Source organism: Pomacea canaliculata, linkage group LG10 (assembly GCF_003073045.1).
Source record: "Pomacea canaliculata isolate SZHN2017 linkage group LG10, ASM307304v1, whole genome shotgun sequence".
In the NCBI taxonomy this organism is placed as follows: Eukaryota; Metazoa; Mollusca; class Gastropoda; order Architaenioglossa; family Ampullariidae; genus Pomacea; species Pomacea canaliculata.
This window is the reverse complement of record NC_037599.1, coordinates 25,427,006-25,440,385: the sequence shown is the minus strand read 5'-3', so window position 1 is coordinate 25,440,385 and position 13,380 is coordinate 25,427,006. Positions and strand designations below refer to the sequence as shown.

General features: G+C 41.4%; 1 protein-coding gene across 1 annotated transcript; it reads left to right on the top strand.

The window, feature by feature from the left end:
- The first annotated feature begins 4,809 nt into the window (after nt 1-4,809).
- On the top strand, nt 4,810-9,614 carry LOC112574288 (ADP-ribosylation factor-related protein 1-like). Its single transcript, XM_025255270.1, has 8 exons — nt 4,810-4,961; nt 6,024-6,116; nt 6,476-6,563; nt 6,821-6,903; nt 7,462-7,543; nt 8,530-8,600; nt 8,945-9,045; nt 9,465-9,614. The coding sequence occupies exons 2-8, from the start codon at nt 6,024-6,026 to the stop codon at nt 9,553-9,555; spliced, it is 609 nt and encodes a 202-aa protein (XP_025111055.1). The 5' UTR covers nt 4,810-4,961; the 3' UTR covers nt 9,556-9,614.
- The last annotated feature ends 3,766 nt before the right edge of the window (nt 9,615-13,380 follow it).

Here is a 13,380-nt window from a genome sequence, read left to right as displayed (position 1 = left end):
ATCCTTATTTGCGACATGTGCACGTGACACATTTTTCAGCTGCAATGTGTTGTTAGTGTCACCAAACTTGTCTTCGCTGTCCACGAGAGTCCATGGGACTCAGAGTTCTCTCCCCCAAAAGATGAAGTTGATGATGGCGGTCAAGACAACCAGCAGGCTCACTGGCTTCCTGGGAAAGACCACGAGGTGGTCCATACACCGGGATCGTGAGGTCAGCTGTCAGCATCACCACAAACTCCTCTCACCCATCACATCACGCGCCTCCGACAACTGCTGCGAGGAGGTGGAGGTGGGATGTAAGTGTACCTGTGAGAGTGGTGAGGTGTGACCGTGTTTTCTTTATCTTATTACTCACGAAGCGTTCCAACAAAGGAAATTTTCTATCTCTGTTGTGGATTGCTGCAGACAGACCCCAGCTGACCCCGACAGGTCTCGTCAAAACAACCCCAACCCCTGGGGCACTCGCTCATTGAGCGCATCTTTGTGATGCGGATACTAGCGCGCTACAAAACTACATCATCATCATCATCATACAAACTTGCAAGAACGGAATGAAGACTAGCGCAGTGTGTCCTTCCTTCTGGTTGTGTGTTCGCGCGCCCGCGTGCTTTTTGAAAATTCTAAGTTCCTCGGGATCATTGTTCAAAATTGTGAGCATGCGATGTGATGTGATGTGATGTGATGTGATGTGATGTGAAGATCAAGTTCACCGACACAGTGAGCTGTATTTTAATGTAGTTGCAGATGTCACTTATTATATTAGTTATATATACTTACATTAGTTTATTTATCGCTTACATCGTGTTCAGGTGCAATAGATGCAGTCCACTGTGTGCAGGTAACATTGTACCAACGCCGTTCTTGTCTTTCATCAAGCATCCAAGGCTTCGTGTTCTCACTGTTGCATCATGGGATGCTCAGCTGTGGACGAGGCGCCACAGTATCAGGGAGATAGCTTTCCGATGTCAGCAGTTTCGTGTCCTAACCTGCTTTATTTCAGACATTCACTAGGAAGATATTCGCCCAGTGACGGTAGCTGTGTCTTGAAGTCAGTGGGCAGCCATGACGGGAGGGAGCCGGTGGTGGGACGAGACGCGGTGCATACCTGTGCGCCACACGGGCCACACGACAGCCCCGGGGGCAGGCTTATGGCGGCGCCAGATTATCTGTCCTGTGTCAGCCATGTCATCACGTTTTATGCCGCCAGGTGGCGTTACTATCATAAACATGGCTTCCTGCGCATGCAAAATCCGGTTGCATAAATTTGCTGTGGCACGTGATAGCTAGCGATGCTGGGCTCCCCCTCCCCCCACACCAAAATGGAGCAAAGACAGAGGAGGTGGATGCACAACCTCAATGTGTGTAACCACACACTTGCCTCCCCCACCCCCATCCCCCTAGAGCCGCTAGCAGCACACACGGTGATCTCTGCCATAGCCTGCTCGCTAGTGAATATGGCTGAAGCTTCAGAAAACCTCCGCAGGTCAAGTTTATGTCAGGGGTGAGAGGTCAGAGGTCTACAGTGAAGACGTGGAGAGAAAGATGAACAGTTTTCCCAGTTTTGTAAGAGAAGTAGCGTTCCCCACCTCTCGATGTTGATATGAGCAAAAGTTTGAAGGTGTTTAGTGGATGCACCGTTATTATCCAATGACGTCAACCCATAGCTCAAGAAGCGCCATCTGTCGGCGGATTTTTCGGTGACTTCCGTCTCGTGCAGCGACACCTATAGTCGCGTCCACAATGGGTGATAACTGCGAAATGGTCAGCCGGCTGGAAGAGCTGCTGGTACGAGCACGCATGGCTGCTTGAGGTAAGCCAGAGACAAGAGGGGGACCGGGGTGTGCGTGTGATGACGGGTGGCGCTCGTCAAATCCAACCCTGCATGCATCATGTAGCGACTCTGCTGTCAGACCCCAGACAATAGCGCGACAGGAAGTTGCTGACCCCAACACTGCTTTATGTTTGACAATTGCTGACCCCGAACACTCCTTGATGTCTGACGATTGTCCTCGCACGCATCTCGGAGTGCTGTCTCGATCCCCCCCTCCTCCCACTCCGCCAGACAACTGTGACCTGTGACAAACGTAAGCTTTTACACCAGGTTCAGCTGATATTTACTCCCCCTGTCGTCAGCATGATGTACACAAGCAGCTACAGCTGATTCTCTGACTGACAGCCTCTGTCGTGTGCTACCCGAGATCTTGACCCCAGTCATCCAAGACAGCAATGGCCACCTTCTCACCTCCAGCAATGCTGTACTCAACCCGTGGACTGAGCACTGTAGAGACAGCGAACTTGCAGACCTACCAGACCCACAGGAAGAGGTGGAGAAAGCAGTACATAGTGTGAAGGGAGGAAAGTCGCCAGGCGTGGACAATGTGCTGACTGAGCTGCTGACACAGGGTGGAGAAATAACTACAAAGGCTCTACCGAGTCACGCGGAAGGTCACAGAACCGCATCACAACCACCGCAGGAGAGCTGCTAGCAGCAGAACAGGCTTCACACCAGCTGAGCAGATCTTCAACTGTCGCATTTTCATCGAAAGCATTTTCAGCACCAGCGGGACCTCTACCACAACTTTATTGACTTTAAAATGGCATTTGACAGTCTGGCACGTGGCCTATGGCAAGAGCTGCGAAAATTTAACATCGAAGAATGTGTCCTCGTGTCCTCGTTCAAGTCGTCGCAGTGCTGTACAACAGCTCAGTGAGTACAGCAATGGTCAACAACCAAATAGGAGATTGCTTTCACACCACAGTAGACGTACGTCAATGATGTCCACCCAACCCAATCACCGGTGTTCTTTAATATCTTCGCGGAGGACATATGATGGGGCTCTCCACGACGATCATACTTCACCTCAACTGATGAAAGACCGATCTGCAACCTACGGTTTTCAGACGACAGACCTGTTAGCAGGCACTGACACAGACACTGACACAGACACAGACACTGACACAGACACAGACACTGACACAGGCACTGACACAGACACTGACATCTGACTACTTACATACACAGACCTGCAAGACCTCACCCACAGACTGACTGACAGTTCACATTCACATGGAATGGCGACCAGCACTGACAAGACCAAAGTCACTGCTCGTAGTCTTCAGACACTTTCAGCAAAACCTCTTAATTCAGAAATCGTGTCCCTTCAGCTGTCCAGCTTCCCACTACTTGAAAACATCGATGTATCGTTGGGGTGGGGAAGAAACAAACGTGTCACTTCTTTCCAACCTAAGAGGTGACAATCACTGGGTCAACATCCTCCCAACTCGCCGTGCATGGGAGATAACCACATGGCTGTTTTATAAATTCTGATATTTACTTACCTTTACCTTTGCTTTTTTTCTGGTGTCAAACATCACATCATTGTTGTGCTTTGACAATTAAAGTTAAAGAGATTGAGAAAGTTGATGAGAAAGTATTTGAGCTTGAAGTTAGTAAGTCTGATGCCTAACCTCCTGTTCATTGCCAACTTTCCTGTTGGAGTCCACCTTGAAATCCCCTGACACTGCAACTTTCGGATTTTTCGTTGGTTTTCTTACCTGTTAGACGTAAACTCAGGGCCGTTGAGAGCCAGCACGGGCCCCGGGGCAGATGACTTGGTCAAACTAGTAGCTGGTCAAGCTCGTAGATTCCAGAGTGACAAGAGGCGACAGACAGACAAAAGTCATGTCAGACAAATTAGTGACAAATCATTGTATTAGTTCCTAATCTCAACTGTCTGATTCTCCACCAGCAAGTCAGCCTGAAGACATCACCTCCCCACCGTCGTCAGAAAACAAGGTGAAGGTCACTCTCAACATCAACGAGTCATCGTCATCAGAAGAGATCATCGTGCAGTTTGACAGTGTGGCATGTGTCTATCAGCTGTATGCAGCAATAGGCAAAGTCACAAAGATACAGCCACAGTGCATCTATCTCAGCATCACCAGCAGGACTGCAGGTGGTTGTTAAACGGATTGTTAAACTTACATCACGAGTTGTCTTGTGTACAGAGAGAAGTTGTATTAACCAAGCAGCTACAACATGAGACTTCTCTCACATTACGATATCTTCGTCCATTGCCATGAACTGTGGACAGTCAGTAACGGTGGGGAACGCGCTATACAAATAAACATTTTTATTATCAAGTTTGCCTTCTGTGTAAGTCTTTTTTTGTGAAAAAAATTCTCTCTTGACATCGAATTAATAGCTGACGGTATTTTTAAACAGAAGATTGACTTGAACTACAAGCCTGAGAGGGAGATGACAGACGAGGTAGCCGACGAGGAAAACTTTTACACAGAGAAATGCTGTGGTGGACTTGTGTGCAATGACTAGACACTAACTCGGGAGTTGAAATGTTGTGGTGGACTTGTATGCAATGACTAGAGCAGTGGTTCTTCAGCTTGTTTGAGGTACCGAACCCACAAGTTTCATCTGCACATTCGCCGAACCCTTCTTTAGTGTCATCACGAATTGCGGGTGTGTCTCGACCTCCGTGGCGGAGGCTCCGCCGAACCCCTGAGACCGACTCACCGAACCCCAAGGGTTAAGAACCACTGGACTAGAGACTTAGACATTAACTCCGGAGTTTGGTGAGAGAAGACGTGAACAAGAAAACTAAGACACACCCCCTCCCCCCCAAAAAAAAAATGTCTATTACCGTGAAATAGATTTGGAGAAACACCAGAAGTAATCATTATTAGGTATTCAGTTTTCAAGAACAGTATGTATATGATCACCACTTGAATATTCTATAGTTGTCCGTGTATCAGCCCAGCGAGCAGCGGTTCAGGGAAGACAACTCTGTGGTAGCGTTCGTCATTCACGACTTCCGGTTGCAGAGAGTTACCTTCCCGTGTGTAACAAGTGTTGTGTGGGCTGGTGATTCATTCCATTATCAATTTTTCATATTTATTTGTTTCCACAGGATATGATTTGTAATGTGACATAAAAACACGTAAACGTGAGTATTTTCATTCGTAGTATTTCAGTGCTTATCTGTACTAGGGTATCTATGATTCACATAAGATGGTTTAGTTTGTAATTTTACAATCTTATTCTGTGTCCCATCCCACCTTAGAATCACATAGGATTTATGTGGGCTATATGGGGGGTGGGGGGTGGTATCTGGTGACAATTTTTGCGTTAGGTCATTATTCCTGCTATTTTTGTTAAGTCGATATGGGCGATGTTGATGTCTTTAGGTATTTATAGGGTAAACTGTGTAACGTAAGTTTTAAGCAGGTTTATGAACAGTATTACATTTTTTTTCATAATAATCGGATGTTTTTATTCATGGCGTTATTCCGACGCTAGACCATGTCTCACTGTGTGACGTTGACGAAGTTTGGCTCAGCTGACACATATGAAGATAAAGCAAGGACTGCATCAACATATGTTTGAGATCATGGGGTGTTGGAGCATGTGAAGTAATCTTAGCGCAAATTAAAATTTAGATAGCAGTTGTGACAGCTCCATAAGATCGACAAAGCATTTATCATGTCACAGTAAAGAAGACAGTAAGCAAGTGATGTGTTCTGATAAACATAGCTGTGTGTGAAACGAAGTTGTTATCTTTTTAAATGTGACTTTTGACCTCTCTGTCTTTCCAGTGGCACAATATCTTTAAGGATTTTTAAAGAAAAATGTCTAGTGCTTGCCCACATTATTGAAATTTTCATTTCTTTGTGATGATCGAAAGGTTCTTGCCAGAAGTTGTATCTTTCTTCAGTGAGATTTTTTTCTTTCTGTACAAGCTCCTACAGAATCTCTTTGTTCATATTTTTGGGGTTGACATCTAGCTCTCTTGTGCAGACAAAACATTTGAGATGATAGAAGATTGAGAAAAAGTAGTGATAGTACAAATTTTGCAGTAGGTTCAGAATGTAAATGACTTCAGGTTTCAGATTGTCATAACAGTTCTTTTAATTTATATTAAATAACACATCGATATATTTACAATCATGTTGTCATTACTACTTCTGACACAACTTCCATTATCATCACCATTGTTGATTTTTTGCAGATGTACTCCCTGTTATCAGGACTTTGGAAATATTTATTCCAGAAGGATGAATTTTTTGTTCTTATCCTTGGATTGGACAATGCTGGAAAGACAGTAAGTTTAATCAACTCAAGGTATGCGGCATATATGCTATCTGGAAACAAGCTGCTTGCATATTTAAAAAAATACAGAGCAGGAAAGTTATTCTAGAAAAGCAGTTGTTGGAAAAAAATAAATAACTCCACATTTAGATCTCTACAGATGAATGTAATAATGAATACAAAGAGCTGAATAAACTAGATATTTTGATGACGATAATCACAGAGTGCCATATAATGACAGTTATTACAAGTTTTGTCAAGACATCTTCTTCTGTTATTCACTTCAAAATTCATTCACAAATTCTTCTAGTCACTGTTGGTATACATTCCCTTTCTAGTTGGTTTCTTTATTTGTAGAACTATTTCTTTCAGACATTTTTGGAGCAAACAAAAACAAAATTCAACAAGGGCTACAAAGGCATGAATTTGGCTAAAGTCACTACAACAGTTGGACTGAATAGTAAGATTGTGATGCACAGTGTCTGTTTAGATCAAATTTATGAAACTGCTCTGAGTTATTACTTTAGTGCTAAGATTCTAAAGTATTTCCTTTCTTATTAATGTTACTATTTAAAAAAGTTATACATTTTAGCATCACTTTAATACCATTTTAGTAACTTATCTTTAGAGTTGTTTTAGTGTGAATTAATATTAGAAAAATTGGTGTTATTTATTAAATCTTGCCAACTTAATAATAGTTTTGTCTCCTTCATACAGTTGGCAAGATTGACCTTGGGAAAACACGATTGAATTTCTGGGACCTTGGTGGTCAGGAGGAACTGCAGTCCCTGTGGGATAAGGTCAGATGATCTTGCAGGGTCAAGAGACATTTACAGTCCAGGTCACTGGAAAGAGCTCTTTGGCAGAGCCTTCCAAAATACAGACCTACATTTTTAAGTAGGCTACATTGTAGAAATGTATCAGTATAGTCATCGCTTGTTATGAAAATCAATTTCAAAACAATAAAGTGCCTTTTTTATGTTAACCACAAGATTTTCTTTCTGGAATTTAAATACGGGGATAGATATGTAGAGTTTCACTAGCTGTATTTCTATTTTTGTTTTCTTATTCAGTGTTTGTATTTTTGGTGTCTTATGCAGTGTCTGTGCTCAGTGTCTTATGCAATATTTATGTTATCAATTTTTCACATTATTAATGTTCTTACTTCTGTCAGAAGTGTTTGGGTTCTCACTGTTTTATATAGTGCTTGTTTTCTTGCTGTCTTATACAGTGCTTGTGTTTTCATTGTCTTAAACAGTGTTTATGTTGTTATTGTCCTATGAGTGTGCATATGCAGTTCATATGTCTTATGCAGTGTTTGATTCTTACTATCTTATACAGTATTTGCATTTTTGCAGTATTATGCAGAAACACATGCAGTCATCTATGTTGTGGATTCTTCAGACAGAGATCGGATTGAGGAATCCAAAATGGCATTTGGTATGTATCTGCTCGATTTTACAAAAAGTAAAGAAGTAGTTATCATGATTCTCACCTGTAAGTAATTAACCTGAAGACAAACAGTGATACAAGAACAGGAAGTGTATATTTACATTCTCCCACTTCTTCAGCGAAAGCATTCATCTCTTTCAATGCTTCAGCTGTGCCAGGAACTTCAGTCTTACTTTGTGTGCATCATTCTTTTTGCTATAAATGTGTTCAAGAATGTAAAAGTATAGACATGTTCAATAGTAATCATGTTTTGAGCTTTTATAGCTTAGCATCCCCGGCTCTCCATACTTTACAAATCACAAAAACACAAGACAACTAAAAAATTCCAGTGAATCTGTAAAGTTAATGGGAATGCCAGGTCATTCTTCTGCCGGATGACATTCATAGATCAAGATGTCAATGAGTGAGAAGATCTACAGTCATTGGACTGGCGCATAATAGACCAGTTATCAATCACATAGATCAAATTGTCAGGAGAATATCCAGGTGATCACAAAGCAGAAATTGCAGTGCAATAACTGATTGGCACTATCCCATGGACGACTTGTAAAAATAAGGAAACTGTGATGACGCTAACCAAAGAGAATTGATGGCGATGAGAAAGTTGAAATAAGCAAAGGAATAGATAAAAGCCACAGGCAAGTAAACAGTCAAACTCAACGCTGATGACATTTTTAAAAAAGTGCAGGTAGTACAACAGGATTACAAGCACAACAAATCCAAGAAAAAAAACAAATCCAGGGAGTGTGCCCCCTCAAGTCTTTAAGTCAAAGGGACACCACTTTCGATATAAAAATGTTGATGCTATTGCTATCCTAGTTGTTTTGCACGAGGTGTTGTCTTGCAGATTTCTACGATCACACTCTTATTCATTTGTGCTGCCCATTGTATTTTCATAATATTTTGTCAAGACATTGTAAACAGTATTTTCATGTGCTAGGCTTGTCATCGACAAGAAATGTTTTTTTCTGTAGACAAAATGGTCTTCAATTCCTCTTTGAGAGGTGTACCGCTCCTGCTGCTGGCTAACAAGCAGGACTTAGAGGTGAGTCCCTAACCCAGTGACATGCAAGCTGTTGTGTGAGATGGTGATTAATCATGACCTGATTTTGTGTAGAGAATGTGTTTTAAAAATGTGCATGTCAAAATGATTGTCATTTTTGGAATCTCACAAACTAGAAATGGTTTGTTGGCAAGCCTAAGCAATGAATTTGACTAAACCGGAAGCTTTGTATACGCCAGGCTCATTCTAATAGTTAAGCTGAAACATGGCTAAACCAAAAGCTTTGTATACACCTGCCTTCTTTAAGTAGTTAACTGAAAAAATTATCAGCAAGCAGTCCAGTAATACACATTCATGAGTAAACTTCTTGTGTCACTAACTTGCAGGATTGCCTGACTGTGAGTGACATCAGACATGTATTTAACCCGACTCCTGAGGTTGTTGGCAGCAGAGACTGTCGAACAGATGGGGTTTCTGCACTGAGAGGGTATGTAGAGGAAACCTTTTGCTGTGTGTACGTGGTGTACCTAGTTGTATAGAGGGTTATGATGTACAAAATTATATGGAGGGTGTGGTGTACATAGCTGTATATAGAGGTGTAGCTAGTTGAATAGGGCTAGTGATGTAACATACATATAGCAGGTGTGTGATATACATAGCTGTAGATGGGTATATAGTGGATACCGTTTGCTTCATGTACATGATGTACCTAGTTGTACAGAGGCTGATGTACATAACTACATAGAGGGTGTGTGATACGCATAGCTCTATATAGAGGGTGTGTGGTGTTTATAGCTGTATACAGAGGGTTACATGCTGTACATAGCTGTAAATAGTGGATGTATAGTTATGCTTTGCATTGAGCACTGACTTCTTTTTTCATGTGGGTAATATCTTTTTGTGCAGTGATGGCGTACAAGAAAGTATCAACTGGTTGTCAAACTGTATCAAAAGAAATACACACTCCCGGCCACCCACACAACGAGATATCACCTGAATGATTTTCCCACTTGTCACTCACTAAGACTATTTATTTTTTACACTGGCTTCCAATGTTGCTTGTATTTGAAGACACCTAGTCAGCATCATGATCTGTTGCCCAGTTTACTGTCAGGTTGACACTGGGTTTTCTTTCCCAGGGATAAGATTGATGGCATGTTAGGACCTTCTTGAGGAAGACTGTTATCAGAGAACACCAGCAATATGTTGATGAGCTCTGTTTGTCACTTATAACATATGAACCACTGATTTTGCTCATTGCAGTCAGATCTTCTTGATCAAAGGTAGGGACTATATCTGTAGTTGTTTAGAATTTTCAGGTCTTTTCTACTCTAGGTTAGAATGGGACTCATTATGAGCACTGGATTGTGCATCCTGTCTGTAAATATGCATGGATGTGCCTTTGCACACCTCTGTATGTGTGTGTATACGTGCACGCTTATACAAAAAAAAGCTCAACTGTTGGCATGTTGTTAAGGTGTTTGTAAAGAAGATCAAAAGAGATTTGCTGGTGGGCTTGGCTGTTAAGGGCATGGTCAGTAGGAACTGGTGATAAACACAGACCTACTGTGGACTTCTTGTAATTTTAGGACTGGTAGGTACACTTGCTGAAAGGCTAGGCAGAATACAGAAAACCCTTTTTTTCTCTTTTGATAAGATTTGGCTGTGCCCTGAGATTTTTAGTATTTTGTAACAGAACTTAGTACAATCATGGCCAGAATAGCCAAGATATTTCCTTTTAATGCTTTGAACAGGTAAGTTATCAGGTGAAAGGTACAATCCAAGATGTCGGGTAGGCATGAATCAGGTTATCATAAATTATTTGCTGCAATATTGAAAGAATTGTGTGTTAAAATCTTGTCACTTCTGTGGGTGGTAGTTTTGTACTAAGTATGTATCACCCATCATGTTAAAACAGACCTGAGCTGTTTATGTCCATGCATGTATATATGGAAAGAGTGAGCTACAAAGCTAATGTTAGTATTTATCTTGCTGGCTTAAGTGGCATTATCCTCGTACATTTTGTGTCCTCTCCGAATTTAAATAGTACAGTGGAACCTCGGTTAACGAACTTAATCCGTTCTGGAAAGCTGTTCGTTATCCGAAATGTTCGTTATCCGAAACAATTTTTTCCATAAGAAATAAAGGAAATAGATTTAATTGGTTCCCAGCCCCTGTTGACTCGCTAATATTTTAAAGTTACAGGCTATATAGGTATTTGTTTTAATGAGAACAGTTATAATACAACATGAATGGAGTTAAATAAACATAAAAACATTAACGAAAGCATTTAAACATAAGAAAACTCGCCGTTTTGACGGCTTGGGTGGGAGCAGGTGTGGGGAGGAAGGGGTGGAATGACTGCTTTGATTCCCCCTCCATGAGCACACGTGACATTATAAAATCGGGGGTGACTTCCCTTTTCTTTAACTTTTAGGTTAAAGGAAAAAGCTTGTCCAGTGTCTGTTCCTTCTGTCTTTTTTGTAAAACTCTTCGGTAATACAACATCACACATCCGACAGACGCATGCCACCTTCATACTTTGAAATCATTTCCTTTTTCAATTCATTTGTTGGCCGCTTCCTTGTCATTACCTCGCTACTATTAATTGCTCTTAATCTTCTTTGGAGCCATGATTGAGGATTATCTTATTAAAATAAAGCAAAAAATCACTAAATAAGAAGGATGCACACAGATAAGTAACGACCGATCGTAACTGTGTCTCGAGCGCGAATGATGACATGCTGGTCGGTCACGTGGCTGTTCGTTATCCGAAATTTTGTTCGCTATCAGAGACAAACTTTTAATGAAACTTTTGTTCGTTAACCGAAATATTCGCTATCCGAGGCGTTCGCTAGGTTCCACTGTACATATAAAAGGATGGATATCCTGCCCGGAACAGAAATTTAGGCACATTCTGGGTTATCATCATGGGAGATACATAGTGGGGAATATGGTGATGTGTTGTTGAGTTGCATTGTGGGAGAGTTTCAATGACTGGGTTAGGGTAGCATAGCATTGTGGGTAAGACTGTGCGTTTTGCTTTATTTTGAAATAAATGTAGTCATCTGCTGTCTGCAGTCTTGGCAGCAGAGGCTCTTGTACATAGCGGTTATAGGGTTGATAAGTATAGTTTACTCAGCAAGTGGGAGAAAATATAAGGGCCAAATGCTTGTGACATTTTTAGGTCAGAATTTTTAAGTGCTTAGTAAAGCCATTTAAAGCTAAAGGTACCCAAGTTATGCTGCTACACTTGCTGTAAGGTACAAAAATGAAGGTACCATGGCAGACGAGCAATAACTGTAACCAAAATGGGTTATGTAAATGGACAGTAACCGTAAATGGCTTGCTGTTTGAAAATCATTTTCTGTACTTCGTATTATCCGCCTTTCTCCCTGTGTTGTTGTGGTAGGACATGAGAAACAATTCTTTTATTGTAGTCTACCCTCAGCTATATGTTAGATGCTGTCTTCTGCAGCAGAGTTGGGATGTTAAGATGGGGTCAAGTCTGTGTTCAGACCAGCTTTTGGGCCATTTCCTTTTATTACTTATTACAGAATAATCTTGGCATGGCTTGTGTGCATGCCATAACAACTTCCTCTTCTCAAATGAAGAAGAATGTGGCTTTTTAAAGACTGGCTACAATGTGTACTCTGCTACATACATAGTTTCTGTGTGTGTTAAGATACTGAGAAGCTTCTGGAAGTAGCTAGATTTAATCATCTTCCTCAGGCTAGCTTTTAGGGTCCGTCTTTCACAGTCCTCCCAGTGACTATTGTAGAGACTTGAGTTTATACAGAAAGCAAATGTTACTATTTCTTCATATTCTACTGAGTTTGGGGATATTTTCTTCTGCAGTCAGAGAAAGTCTAGTCTTTAGTTGTTGATATGCCATTCTTTGGGAAAGTTGCTGCAAGGTATTTCAGTCTTCACTTTAGGTGCTCTCTCTTCACACCCGGTTGGCACCATACCGAGTATACAGAGATAGGTGTCTAAAAGGCATACTCAGCATGCGACAAAAGCTGTCCTGACGTTCCTGTAGTCTGTCACCGCATACTCAGTATAGTGGCCAGAGGGTTAGGGTTAGTAATATTATGTATATAATATTATAATGGGTTAGGGTTAGTAATATTATGTATATAATATAACAATGGGGTTAGGGTTAGTAATATTATGTATAAAATATATGATGTAGTCGGTGACAGCATACTCGGTGTTCCTGTTGTCTGTCGCCACATACTCAGTATTCAATGCTCTACACTAACAAGGGATTTAACTCTGTGGCCACTATACTGAACATGCGATGACAGACTACTGGAACGTCAGGACAGCCTTTGTCGCCTGCTGAGTATGCCTTTTAGACACCTATCTCTGTATACTCGGTATGGTGTGAACCGCCTGCTCTTCATGATGATGTTGGAGTGTCAGCTGTTTAACCATGCTTTGAGGTCACATCCATTGTACAAAGGCATGACCCTGCTGACATGATCAGGCACCTGCAATGGTTGCCTGGCTTCATTGGTCAGATATTTCAGGATTACCTTTTAGTTTTGAGCATGGGCCATTTTTTTCTCTCTGACAGGAGGTGAGCACTGTAACTTTATAAACATAAAGGGAGATATGGTGTCTATAAACACCACTTGCCAATATTACTGCTCCCCAATTTTTCCACTAGGAGCATTACTGGAGATGAAAAATATCAAATTAAAAAATGTGGTCTTGTAAGTAAAAGATGTTTGTGTAAGATGCAGAAGTGTGATGGCATGTTATATCGGCATGCTGTTTAATACAAATGTTAATAAACCATGTGCACCAATAATTG